General features: G+C 50.2%; 1 protein-coding gene across 5 annotated transcripts; it reads left to right on the forward strand.

Moving 5' to 3' along the window:
* Positions 1–6234: 6234 nt before the first annotated feature.
* LOC125932023 (melanoma-associated antigen 10-like) lies at positions 6235–13077 on the forward strand. Of its 5 annotated transcripts, none has more exons than XM_049644387.1 (6): positions 6235–6468; positions 9064–9139; positions 9477–9548; positions 9911–10014; positions 11231–11314; positions 11391–13077. In XM_049644387.1, exon 6 carries the CDS (start codon positions 11458–11460, stop codon positions 12526–12528), a length of 1071 nt encoding a protein of 356 aa, XP_049500344.1. In that variant the 5' UTR covers positions 6235–6468; positions 9064–9139; positions 9477–9548; positions 9911–10014; positions 11231–11314; positions 11391–11457; the 3' UTR covers positions 12529–13077. The 5 variants fall into 5 exon arrangements, with proteins under 5 accessions (XP_049500344.1, XP_049500347.1, XP_049500345.1 ...); XM_049644388.1 differs by lacking the exon at positions 6235–6468 and adding an exon at positions 6943–7085 and having other exon boundaries at positions 9477–9553; XM_049644386.1 differs by lacking the exon at positions 6235–6468 and adding an exon at positions 6943–7085.
* Positions 13078–13832: the final 755 nt, after the last annotated feature.

Genomic DNA, 13832 nt, shown 5'->3' on the forward strand with positions numbered 1-13832 from the left:
GATGCCCCCTTCAAGGTCCCTTTCCTATGCTGTGAATCAATGATTATAAGATCTAAAGGTTGGGAATGATGTATTATGGAGAGAATTTCTTTCCAGCCAGATATCCATGTAATACTAAGGTCATTTAGGACACCCAGACTAGGTGGCCTTGTCTATTTTTCTATTAAATTCTGGGTGAAATATATTCTGTCAATCTCTGAGATTAATAGTTCTATTTTCTACTCACTGTTTTTGAGAAAATTCCATTACTAAAGTAATTTGTGGGGAAAAAGAACTAACTTTTCAAGACCTTTTCCTTGAGGCTATCAACATATACATTCCATGATTCCTTAACTTCCCAGTCTTCGTAGGTATCTAAGATTATGTCTCTAAAACATTGACAGGTAAACATTAAGAACGATGCAATTCCTAGGTTAGATAATAGTTGATGCGAATTACTTGAAGTAAGAGTGTAATCTGACTAGATGGAAGCAGTTACCATAATCAATTTCTATGTTTACGTTTGTACAATCATATCTTTTGTGGGATACTCAACTTAGGAAAAATTATAAAGTAAAATAATTACACATTCTATTTAACAATTAAAAGGCATCAACAAATCAAATGATTCAACAAGAAATATTTTACAGTGCATACTCTGATCCAAGCAATTGCAGACACTGGATATAGTGGGAGACGTGGCATGGTCTTTACACTCATAGAGCTTATAGTCCAGTGGAGGAGATAGATGAGTAAACTATCAATTACAGCTTGGAAATCAATGCTAGGATGAGAGGGGGGCACGAAAGGGGTACGGGAGCATAGAGATGGGTGCCTAAACTAGCCTGGACTTGAGAAGGTGTGGGATGGGGCCAGGATATGTTATTGAATGCTTTTCCGTATCGGCTTGGGTATGATTTTTCTCATTTAATCTGTCAATGCGGCATGCTTGTTCTAGACTTATCTGCCCTTACATCCATCCCTCACTTGTCCTCTGCCTTACAGTACACACAGGCTGAATCCTTGGGCTGGTCAACAAATGCTATCTGGGTTCTGCCAAAAGGCAGACCAACAGAAGATTAGAAGCTAGGAGGATGGAGCAGCCAGAGTTTTCTCCTCCTTCCTCTGCATCAGCTGGTTTCCTCTTTAATGGCTACATATTTTCCATGGCTCCAGCCCCGTCAGGAGCCCCATGGCTCCAGATCCTGTTGAACCCAACACCAAGGCTCCAGAAACACCGTCTCTTCTTTTCATTGTTCTTCCAGCCTAGAAGTGGTAATGACTTCTTTATGTTGCTGGTTATTGGATTCCTTGGATTGCCCCTGTTTAGCTTCGTCATCACTTATGTAACTAATTCCCTGAATTAAATCATTTCTGTGTTAAATGTCTACTATGGTTTCTGTTTTCCTGGATGATTCTTGACTGTTACATGTGTGGCCAATTATAATGATAGATTTTCTAGTATTAAACTTCATCACATTCCTGGGACAAGGTCAATTCTTTTACCTGCCATTAAATAGGTTTCAGTTTCTCCTATAATTAATAACTAAAAGAAAACAAAACCCAAAATACCCTTGGATATTGAAACCTGCTCTAAATACCATTCTATGTCTCTCATCCTTTTCGAATCCTACTCAAAAAAGTTTTTACATTGCCTACTTTTTGTATATATTGAAAAAATTCCAATAATGCAATAGGGTGATATATTTAACTTACCTGTGTGATGCAGCCCGAGTGATCCTCAGAGGGAAATATTATAGCATGAAATAAATGTCTTAGAAAACAAATATTTAAAACATGTAAACCATTCAAGAAGCTAGGGAATCAATAGCATTAAAGCAAAAGAAATAAAGGGTAGGAAATAGTGAAGATAAATGCATAAATAACAGAATAGAAAATAGAGCCCCAAAACAAAGCCAGTTCTTTGGAAACACTTATAAAATTAGACAAGTTTTGTAAATATCAGTTACTGAAGAGAAAGGCAGAAATAAACAATAGAACTTAAATTGTACAAAATATAGATGCAGAGGAGATTTAAATATTATAAAAGAACACAGCAAATATCTTTCCCTCAGGATAACCAAATGGTGGACAAGGGACAGTTTCTACATATAGAGATATTTCAGTTAATAAGCTAGAAAAGAATGAGAGAATGATCAGTTTTCAACCCCCAAGGATTAATGGATAAACACAATGACCATTGATGACCCAGCATCAGCACAAGGACAAACAGTATTATGTACCTCCTAATGGAAGTGAACAGCATCACCTATGGAGTAGTCTTGCAAAACAAAAGACAAAAATTCAAAAAACATCTGCTCAAGCTTCTACTTCTAATTAGCAATGTAAAGAAATACAGGGCGCAGAGGAACACAGTCTCAAAGGACACCGAAGTGTTAGAGTCTGCAAAATCCAGACTACGGGAACCAGGACAAAACAGAAGACCTGTATTGTTACTGTATAACGATAAAAATTGCAGCAAAAAAGAGGTGATATGTAGGTGATATTTAGACCTATAGACTAAAATGATTTAGGGGAAAAATGATCCTATTGGGGCACCAATTCAAGGAAACAGATTTTTAAAAAAGTATGTAAGGCCTTCAGTTAAGTGTGAGAAATAACTGGATATTTGATATCAATGACTTGTTTAATTTTGGGGTATTGTATTGGGTTTATATTTTATAAAAGAGTCCTTATCTTTTAAAAATGCATCCTGAAATACTTAGAGAAGGAATGGTATGATGTCTTGGATTTGCTTCACATTATTCTAGCAACAGAGATTGGGGGTGGGGGTGGGAGTAGGTGGGGGTATAATTTAGAACCAGATTGGCCATGCATTGGTGACTGTCGATGTTGAGTATCTGGCATATTGGGTACAGTATACTATTCTCTTTACTGATGTGTAGGTTTTAGGACTTCTGTAAGAAAGGTTTTATTATAAATATGCCATTCAATTTGAAACCTTAGTGAAATAGACTGCTTTTTAGGGAAACAATGGCCAAATTGGTTCACAAAGAAACAGAGAATTCTAACGAGTGCTACAGACTGAAACTGTATTCAAAGATCAGGCAACCCTTACATACTCCAGGTCAGGCAGTCTTGAAGGCCAGTTCTAGCAAACGGTCAGGGAGAAGTAATTCACTATCTCATGCAATCTCTTCTAAAGCATCCAAAATGATGGGCAATTATTCAACTACTTCTCCCAGGCTAGCTCTCCTTGATTCAAAAGCCAGATGAGGGCTCCCCATGAACATAACACGCGAGCTAAGCTCGCTCACATAGCAGTAAATATCTTAAACAGATTAATAGCATATTCAGCATAGCAGTGAATTAAATGAATAAACTGTGTCTTAGGAGCGAAAACATGATTTAACATGAGAAAATACTTTCCATTGTAATTCCCTACATTAACAAATTAAAGGAGTATATTCGTTTGCTAGGGCTGTCATAACAAATTACCACAGGCTGGGTGGCTTAAACAATAGGACTTCATTTCCTTATAATTCTGGAGCCTAAAAGTCCAAGATCAATGTGATGGCAGGGTTGGTTGCTTCTGAGGCCTCTTTTCTTGGCTTGCAGTTGGCTGTTTTCTCCCTGTGTCTTCAAATGATCTTTCCTTTATGTGTCATCTAAAGGATGACCTAACTTCTTCTCATGAGGACACCAGTCATGCTGGATTTGGGCCCACCCATATGACCTTGTTTTTACCTTAATTACCTCTTTAAAGGCAAGATCTCCAAATTCAGTCAAATGCTGAGTTACTAGGATTTAGGAACTCAACATACGAATTTTGGGGTACGTAATTCAGTCCATAACAGGAGAAAAGAAAACATTATTACATCAGTGGGTACAGAAATAAAAAACTTAGAAATTCAGCACAAGTTCATGGGAATTTTTTTTTAAATCTTTTAGCAAGCTAAGATTACAAGGGAATTTCCCTTTCCTAAAATCTACAGCAAACATGCTTTCGTGTGAAATGTTAGAAGCATTTCCAGTAAGGTCTGAGAAAAGATAGAGGTATATGCTATCACCTCAACTGTTCAAAACTACACTGAAATGCAAAACCATAGCTGTGGATATATAAGTAAGGAGTATGAATACTGAAAAGAAAGATACTATTTGGTGATATGATCACTTATGTAGAAAATTCTAAGGAATAAGCATGTGGAATATTCAAATGAATACGAAACCTCAGAAAGATAGTATAAGTTCACTCTAACAAACAGCCAGAGGCTTGTCACACAAAAACAGTAACTAATTAGAACACGTGATAGAAGACATCCCAACAGCCACAGGATCCAAAAATTACCTTAAACGAATCATCACAAAAATGTATGAGATCTTTACGGAAACAACTATAAAAGTTTACTGATAGATTCTGGTAAAATAAGTCCCAAACAAACAGAGCAGTATAGCATATTCATTGGTGGAATACACATCATAGTAAAGATGTCAATTTGTATTTACAGACTTAACGTCTTACCTGTAGATGTCAAGATGACTACAGAGCTTGGGCTGCTGTCTTCTCCCAGAATGAAGCCCAGAAAACTACGGAAGGGAGGATAAAAACAAATATCAACAATAAAATCGAAACAACCAAACATGAGAAACCCCTGGGGGAGACTGAGGACTGTGCTGAATAGGTACTTATGTTTGGGGTGAGGAAGTTCTGGGCCTAAGCTGGGGAGACTTCGTAGCTTGTAATAACAGAAGGCAGATGGCAGGACAGGGAGGAGCAAACCTTTTCAACTTCTGCTCCTGCTTCATTGCAGAAATCTGAGACCGTGCCTCAGGGCACAAATGCCAGTAGCCCCCCGGGGGGGGCAATGTCAAAATGGCAGGGAAGATGGGGTTCACTGAGGCACTATGACTCCAGTCTCCTAATAATCATCTGAAACCATGCTAATGAGTAAGGACTCTTCAAAAAAATTAGTTTAGCAGAATATAAAGTATGAACTAAAAACGGAATAGTATCACAATGAATCACCCATAGTAAGGATAAGTATTTTTTCATGAAAAAAATATTACATAAACACTTTGGATAGATGCACAATGTATATAATATATTTCTCGCTATGAGTGACAGTTATAAAAAAAGAAAATCACTGCACTGGACAATGCAATAGCCTGGAACCTGAAACCATTCTCAAAGAGTCGCTGGCAGGCAGGGACGATTTCTAATTTCCCTCATGGTATTTAACTGAGAAGCCAGGACACAAGGTGAGGACCCTTAAGAGAGAACTAAGGGGCCCACCCATTCCAGAACAGAGGTTATCCCACAGAATCCTGCTTTACTGCTGATGTGAGTCCTGGGAGACTCCGAGCAGGGGTCCCAGGCTGAGCAGGCCCCTCATTTCCAGCTTGAGGGTCTCGGGAAGGTGGAGGCCTTGGTGTGAGGGTGGCAGACAGAGGTCAGCGAAGGGAGGAGTCCAGATCTCGCCAGGTGACAAGGTGAGGTCCTGAAGGAGGATTTGAGGGCCAGAAGAAGCCTGCCCTGTCTCTGTGGTTAGCCCTGGGACGCTCCAGGGCATGGTCACTGGATGTGCTCAGAAGGGAGCAGCTGGTCTCCGCCAGACATCAAGGTGAGGACCCTGAAGGAGGACTATATAGCTTGGCCCCAAATAGAGGAAGCACCACAGAATCTAGTCCTTGACCTGCTTTCAGCCTTGGGAGGCCCTAGAGCTTGGTGGCCAAACGCGGTGTCCCCTGATGCCCCTACTAGGGCATCAGGGAAAAGTGAGAACCTCGATGTGAGGGGCCCAGCTGCATGTCAGGAGAAGGGAGGGGACCCAGGTTCTGCTAGGCATCCCGAGGATCTGGAGGGAGGACTGCGAAGACAACGTCCCCAGATCCAGGGCGACGCACAGAGAGCCGCCCACAGTATCAGAATGGGAGGTCCCAGGCAGGTCGGGCAGGCAGAAGCGCTGCCTCCCTGACTTCCTCTTCCGAGAGAGGGAGTTTCAGGCAAATGGCCTTGGACTGCAGGCCACATCAGGTCCGCAAAAGGGCTGACAGGCAAGCCCTATCAGTAGTAAATGTAAATACCTTGGACATGGCCCAGGGTACGCCTAGAGCCTCAGATGGGAGGGTGGTGGCAGGGAGCTTACCCTACGCCTGGCGTCAACCCTCCGTCGCCCTGGAGCAGATGGCCATCCGTGCTTCCTCACGTCCACCTTGATGTTCTCCGGAAGGGGAGGGGCTTGTGCTGCAGCCAATGAGCTCAGCTCCAGAGAGGAGAGCGGCTCAGCCAGAGCCCAGAGCCAAGGCGAGGACCTCGAGCTAGGACTGAGGGGTTTTTCACCCCAGACATCGGGTCCTGGTCTCGGACGACCTGTGCGGTCATCCCGGGGAGACCCCAGGCGGGGTTCCCGTACGTGGCGCGGCTGGCCTTCCTTCCGTCTTGGGCGCGTGAGGGGCGTGAGGCTCGGCCTGACCGGAGCCCACTCCGGTCAGAAGAGAGAGGACTCGCGGGCTGCGCCAAGCTCGGAGGTGAGGACCCTGAGGGAGAGGCGGGAGGCTTCCACCCCCCACCCCCCACCCCGCGAAGGGAGGGGGGCCAGGCTGGGCCCCGCCGGTGCCGTTAGTTCTGGAAAGCCCCGAACACGCGTGGTGGGCAGCGGCGTTTGGCGACCTTGGTCTTGGGCGTCTGGGGGACGCGAGGCTTCGTCTGGGGGGGCCCGACTCAGGTGCGGGGAGGGACGAGTGCCAGCCCTTGCCAGCGATGGATACGGACCCCGCGGGAGGAGTGAGGCGAGACCCCACCACAGATCACGGGGCCCCCACTCCCATCCGGCTCTTACTGCCAACCCTGAAAAGACGGGGCAAGGTCCCCGGATGTTCTACTTCGCGACTTGTATCTGGGGAGCCTGAGGGGCGGGGCCTCAGAGCAGCTAGGCGGGAGGCGCGGGGGCACCGCCCACCCGCGCATACGGAGCGTCTAGCCACGCCCCGCCCCTGCGGTCATCCCGGGGAGACCCCAGGCAGGGTCCCCGTACGTGGCGCGGCTGGCCTTGCGTCTTGGGCGCGTGAGGGGCGTGAGGCTCGGCCTGACCGGAGCCCACTCCGGTCAGAAGAGAGAGGACTCGCGGGCTGCGCCAAGCTCGGAGGTGAGGACCCTGAGGGAGAGGCGGGAGGCTTCCCCACCCCCCCACCCCGCGCAGGGACGGGGGCCAGGCTGGGCCCCGCCGGTGCCGTTAGGTCTGGAAAGCCCGAGCACGTGTGGTGGGCTGTGGCGTTTGGCGACCTTGGTCTTGGGCGTCTGGGGGACGCGAGGCTTGGCCCGGGGGTTGCGGACTTAGGGCACAGGGGGAGGAGGCCTGGGCTCTGCGAGGCTGCAGGGTGAGGTCCCTGAGGGAGGAGGGGGACACGGCCCACGGCCCTCTGAGCCAGCCGCCCTGGGGAAGCCCCAAAGCGGGATGGGCGAATACGGCGGGCGGTGATGTGCATTTTGGGGGTGCGGGGCCCCCCGACTCAGGGGCCAGCAGAGGGCCGGCCGCCGGGCAGCGGGTGAGGACCCGGGGCGGGCGGGGGGCCCGCACCTCCCCCCGCGGGGTCTGCGCGCCGGGGGCCTGTTCGCGGGGCGGGGGGACGCGGCCCCGGCCGGACAGGCGGCGAGGGGACGACGCTCCCGCCACGGAGGGCGTGCGCCGCCCCTGCCCGCCGCCCCGCGAGGCCCCGCGCGGGGCCCCGGACGTGGGCGGCTGAGGGACGGGCGGCTCTTTGTGCCGAGGTGGCTGCGGCTCGGTGGTGGGCGAAGCCCGGGCCCCTGGCGGGCTTCGAGGGGCAGACCCGGGGGCAAGTGATCGGACCGTCCAGTGCGGACGCCGGGGGCCCAGAACCCCCTGCGCCTCCCGTCAGCCCCGAGGAGCCGGGCTGGACCGTGGAGCCCAGGTGGCGGTCCTTCCCCCCCCCCCCCCCCCCCCCCCCCGCCCCTCCCGCCCGGGGGGGGGCGGGGGGCCCGGGGGGGGGGCCCCCCCCCCCCCCCCCCCCCAACTGCCGTCCCTGGCATCTCTAGGGGACGGTGGCCAGGGCTGAGGGACCGTCCCCAGGTCAGCAGGAGGGAGGGGATGCGGACCCTGTCAGGAGTCAATGTGACTATTTGCAGGCTTCGTGATGGGCCCCACTCAGTCCCCGCGGAGGGAGGACTCGGGCATCGGTGGTCAGATGGGGTGTCCCCTCCCTTCTTCCAGGGCGTGGCGGGGCCTGTGTCAGGGAAGTGAGGCCTTGTCTGAGGGAGCATTCTGAGTGCTTGAGGGAGCGCAGAGGCGATGCCCCCCCTGCAGAGCAGAGGGGATTCGGCTCCTGCTGGGAGCCCTGGGAGACCCAGGGCAGGGGTGGCAGGATGTGGCTTCTATTTAGTTTTGCTTGGAGGTTGTCGGGGGAATGAAGGCGTAGGCCTGAAGGGGCAAGGGCAACTTCGCGGAGGGAGGAGTCCCAGGGCCCAGCGGGAGTCAGGTCAAGGACTCAGGGCACCCCCTTCCCCAGAGGGGTCCCAGACGGGACCCAGTGCTGTTCTGCCCTTGCTGGCAACACGGGAGGACCAGGGCGGTGGCTACTGGATGTGGCCTCCCCTCCGTATTTTCTGGTGCGGGGTCTCAGGGAGGTCGAAGACCTTGATCTGATGGGTGTAGCCCAAGGGCAGCAGGAGGAGTACTGCCCTCTGCCAGGTATCAAGGTGAGGACTCGGAGGGAGGATTTAGAGTATCTCTCATCCTGCAGAAAGGTGTCACAGAAAGTTAGCCCTGCTGTCACCCGTGGGAGGCCACACAGCAGGGTTGCCAAACGCAGCGTTTCCTGATTTACACTTTGGAAGTCTGAGGGAAGTGAGGCTTTTTCTGAGGGTTGTAACATCAGGTTACTAGAGGGTACAGTCCCAGGCCTTGCCAGTCATTAAGAAGAAGACTATGAGGGAGGATGGAGAGGACCTTCCACCTCAGATAGTTGGGGTCTTGGCCTGCCTTGAAAATACCCCAAGAGAGGGGAGGCCTCAGCCCTGTCCCACCCCTCGTGTCCACCCCAGGAGTCCACAGGCAAGGTTGGCCAGATGTGGCATTTCCTTATGTTGTCTGGGGGAGTGTCTTACAGAGGTGAGGACCTTGGTCTCAGGAGGTGACACAGCAGTTCAGAAGAGGAGGATTCCCAGGCCCTGTCAGGAGTCAATGTAAGGATCCTTGGTGCGAAGCCTGAAAGCCCCTCTCCTTGAAAAGAAGGACCCACAGAATCACAGCCCTGGGAGGATCTGAGCAGGAGTAGCCAGGTGGGAGGAACTCTCACTTCTGCCACAGACCCTACCAGGAGTCAAGGGGATAGAGTGTCTTACGGAGGTGAGGTCTTGGTTGGAGCGGGAGACTTTAGGTCAGCGGAGGGTAGGACAGGCCTTGCTGGGAGTACAGATGAATACCTCGAGGGAGGATTGGGTGTATTCCCCACACTGGAATAGACCCCGGGCAGGAGTGGCTGGATTTGGTGTCTTTTTACTTTTGTTTGGAGTATCCCAGGAAGGTGAAGAGCTTGGCCTGAGCTGGTGACATCAGCAGAGGGAAGAGTTCCAGGATCTGTGACGAGTCAAGGTAAGGTAAGGATCTTGAAGGAAGACTAAGAGTGCCCCCCAACCCAGACAGAAAGAGCCTCACGGAAACTCTACCTTGTCACCACTTATCCACTCTGGGAGGATCTGAGTAGGAATGCCCAGATGTGTTATACCCTCACTTCCTGCATGGGGTGGGTGGAGGGGGTCTCTGGAAAGTGAGGCCTTGGTCTGAGAGGGTGATTTCAGAGGAAGTGAGCCCAGGCCCTACCAGGAAGAAAGAACACCCTGAGGAAAGACAGAGGGAAACCCCCTGCATCTGGGGCAGAGGAGGCCTCGCCCCTGATGTCAGCAAGACCTGGGAAGGTGTGGCTTGCTGTGATGTCTCTTCACTTTTGTTTTGAGGGACTTGGAACTGAGGTCCTTACTCTGAGTGTGAAGGCAGGGGAACTGAAGAAGCCACATCAGATCAGAAGAGGGAGGAGTCCCAAGCTCTGCTAGGAGTTAAGGTAAGGGCCTTTGGTGAGGAACAGAGGTACTTCCCACCCCAGAAAGAAGAGATCCCCTACGGTCTGGCTTTCTCCTATTCTCAGCCCTAGGATGACCCAAGCAGGGTTGCCTTCATATGGCACGCCCTCACTTTCTCCAAGGTGAGGGAGGTGTCCCAGAGAGGCGAGGTCATAGTCTAAGGGAGTGATGTTAAGTCAGCAGCAGGTAGTCCGGGCCATGCCAAGAGTAGGGATGAATGCCATGAGGAAGGATTGAGGTTAGCCTTACCACAGAACAGATGGGGACCAGCCCTTGCTGTCAGCACTGGAAGGACCTAGCAAAGGCGGCAAGAGGTGTTGCCTCTTCATTCTTGTGCAGGGCTTCTCAGGGAGGTGAGAGCGTTGCTCTGAGGAGGAGCCACATCAGGTCAGCAGAGGGAGGTGGCCCCGTTACTGCCAGGATTTCAGATAGGGACCCTGAGTGAGGACTGAAGGCACACCCAGCCCTGCCTGCCCCTGCTGTCTGCTCTGGGAGGCTCCAGCCAGAGTGAACAGATGTGGTGTGCCGCCACTCTCTTGGTGGTCTCAGGGAGGTGAAGGCTTGTTCTGAAGGGACCAGACTCAGGACAGCAGAGGGAGGAGTCACAGGCCCTATCAGGCATCAAACTGAGGAACGAGGGTAACGCTCGCCTAGGACGGAGGGATTCCCACAGACTTTGGCCGGCCTTTGCTGTCACCCAGGGAGGCCTTGGGCTCATAAGGTCAAATGTGTTCCTCTTTCATTTCCTTCTCATTGGTCTCCGGAAGGTGAGTTCCTGTGCAGAAAATTTTGCCTGAGGCTGGCAGAGGCAGGGAAGTCGGAGAGGGTTTGGCCAAGGTCAGGGGGCCAAGGTTGGGCAGGTCTTGTTAGGGAAAAGGTGAGAACCTTAGTGAGCACAGAGGGGATCATCCACTGCAGGGCAGGAGGGACCTCACAGAGCCTGTTCGGGGCTCCGGGTATGATGAGGTGAGGTCTTGGTGTGAGACACATGTCCTCAGTTCAGCAGAGCAGAGGAGGCCCAGGCAGTGCTAGGAGCCAAGGTGAGGTACACATCCTGAATGTCTATCAAGGACCCGCCCGTGTCAGAACAGAAGGGACCCCCCAGTGCTCGACTCCACCTGCCCAGTGTTGGCTCTGGAAGCCTTGAGCTGTGCCGGCTGGCTGCACCCTCAGGAACTTTCTCACATCCTCCTACAGGTTTCCAGAGGACGAACTGTCCAGGAAGACAGGAGCCCTGTGAAGCCCGAGAGCGTCCCCCCGCCCCCGCCGCCAAAAGAGCCTGTAAGTTGGCCTTTGTCAGAGCTGCCAAGGATGTGTTTCTCTACTGAGACTGTTGATCCTCTTCCTCTGTCTCCAGGCCTGTGGCACCCGATCTCCCACCATCCCGCTCACACTTCTACTTGTTGCTGCCAACTAGAGGCATCATGCTTCACTCTCCAAAGCGTCCGCGGCTCACGTTGGAACCAGACTTTCAGGCCCAAAATGAGATACAGGACCTGGCGGTGGCCCACGTTCTCAAGGCTGAGGAGGAGGAGGAGACTTCCTCCTCTTGCTCTTTCAATTTCTCCTATCCCTCCACCTCCTCCTCTCTGCGTTCCTCTCCTGTGATCCCGGTTTCCAAAGAGGAGAAGGAGGTGGAGGAGAAGGAGCCTGAGAAGGAGCCCGCCACAACATTGAGTCCTCCCCACAACCCTCAGAGCCCCTGCTTCTTCTCCGTATCACGGAGCACATCAGAAGGAGGCTCCAGTAGCCAAGAAGAAGATATATGTTTCCCGCAGACCTCAACAGACACCGAATCTTCGCCCACAGACCCACTAGATGAGAGGGTAGCTGATTTAGTGAATTTCATGATTCTTAAGTACCAATTGCAGGAGCTCGTCACAAAGGCAGAAATGCTGATGGTTATCATGAAAAGGTACAGGAAACATTTCCCTGTGATCTTTAAGAAAGCTTCTAAGTTTATGGAGGTGATCTTTGGCATTGATATGTGGGAGGTGGACATTTCTGTCCCCTCCTATGTCTTTGTCAACTCACTGGACCTCACTAGTGTTGAGGTGTCTAGTGACACCCACGGCATGCCTAAGAACGGTCTCCTGATAATCATCCTGGGTGTGATCTTCATAGAGGGCAATTGCATCCCTGAGGAAGACCTCTGGGATTTCCTGAATATTATGGGAGTGTATCCCGGGAGGGAGCATTTCATTTATGGGGAGCCCGGGAAGCTCATCACCATAGATTGGGTGTATGAGAATTACCTAGAATACCGGCGGGTGCCTGACAGCAATCCTCCACGCTGTGAATTCCTGTGGGGTCCCAGGGCCCATGTTGAAATCACCAAGGTGAGAGTTCTAGAATTTTTGGTTAAGATCAAAGGGATTGACTCCCTTTCCTTCTCATTTTGGTATGAGGAGGCTTTAAAATACGAGAAAGAGAGGGCTTGGGCCAGAATTGGATCTGGGGAAAGTACTGCTGCTATGTTCATTGCACAGCATTGATCAGCAGCTTCCGCCCCAACTGAAGAGGGAGCCCGAATATTCACTCTCTATTTGAAGAGGGCAGTCCTGGCTCTGAGTAGAGGGTCAGGGTCAAACTGGGGAGAACACAGTGTGCAACAACTTTGTGTTCCTGTTCTACATAGATGATTTGGAAGTTTATCTTTTTTTACCTTTTGGTGTTTTTCAAATGCTGTTTCTTTTACTGGAAGGTTTTTTAGCTTTAGAATCTAAGTGTGTGAATGAATTTGTCACATATCTGTTGATGTTTCTCAGATTTAAGAATATGACTTTTGATATTTTACAAAATAAAATATCAAATATCACAATATCAAATATTGTGATCTGGGACAAGATAACAACACTGGAATGGGAATTTCCTTGGAAATGTGAAAGAAAATGGGAAAAAAATGGAATGTAAAAGGTGGCTCATTTTTGGATTCCCTTAACCACTAATTTATTGTTCTGTAAAATTAAAAGACATATACCTGGACTTGCTTGGCTTACTGAAGGAAGTAGGCATAATCTTAATAAATCTTATTAAATGAAAGATCCAGCTTACTGGCTCATTTATTTGCCAAATGTTAATTGGGTATTTTCTCCTTAGAAAGCACTGTGTTGATAGCGGAAGTCACGCCCCTAATTATAAAACGGTAGGGGCTAGGAGCAGCTATCACCAGGAAGATGGTGAGATGTCTTCCAATACGTGAAGAACATGCGAAAACAAGGAGCGAGGAGGTGAAACTCCAGATGCGAGCAGTCAAGTAGAAATGCCCTGAGCCAAGGCAGTTTAGGAACCATAGTTCCTCCTGTGTGTGGTAGCAGGGTGATGTGTTCTAGAGGTGACAGAAAAGCCTGGAATAGGAAACTGCCTAGTAGTCAATTTTGTATCATGGAGAAGCCAGAGGGAAATCTCCATCCGGGGCAGGTATGGAAGATGGCCTGAGCTCTTGTCCCAGCACGGTTAACACGGTGCAGTGACTAGGTGTTCTATCCATCGTCTGCAATGATTTCCTGAGCATAGGGTAATAGTCCCTTGAAGCCACTTGGCTGCCACTCTTCCCTGGCCTGAGAGAACCAGAGCCTACACCATTAAAATAACATTAAAGGTAGGTTTTATTTTTTAAAAATGTATTTATGTGTTGTATTTTGGAGTGTGCACGAGCAGGGGAGAGGCTCAGAGGGAGAGGGAGAGAGAATCTTAAGCAGACTCCGCGCTCAGCATGGGGCATGACGCAGGGCTCGATCCCACAAGCGTGGGATCATGACCTGAGCTGACATCAAGACTCAGATGCCCAACTGACTGA

This window comes from Panthera uncia, chromosome X, assembly GCF_023721935.1.
Source record: "Panthera uncia isolate 11264 chromosome X, Puncia_PCG_1.0, whole genome shotgun sequence".
Taxonomy (NCBI): domain Eukaryota; kingdom Metazoa; phylum Chordata; class Mammalia; order Carnivora; family Felidae; genus Panthera; species Panthera uncia.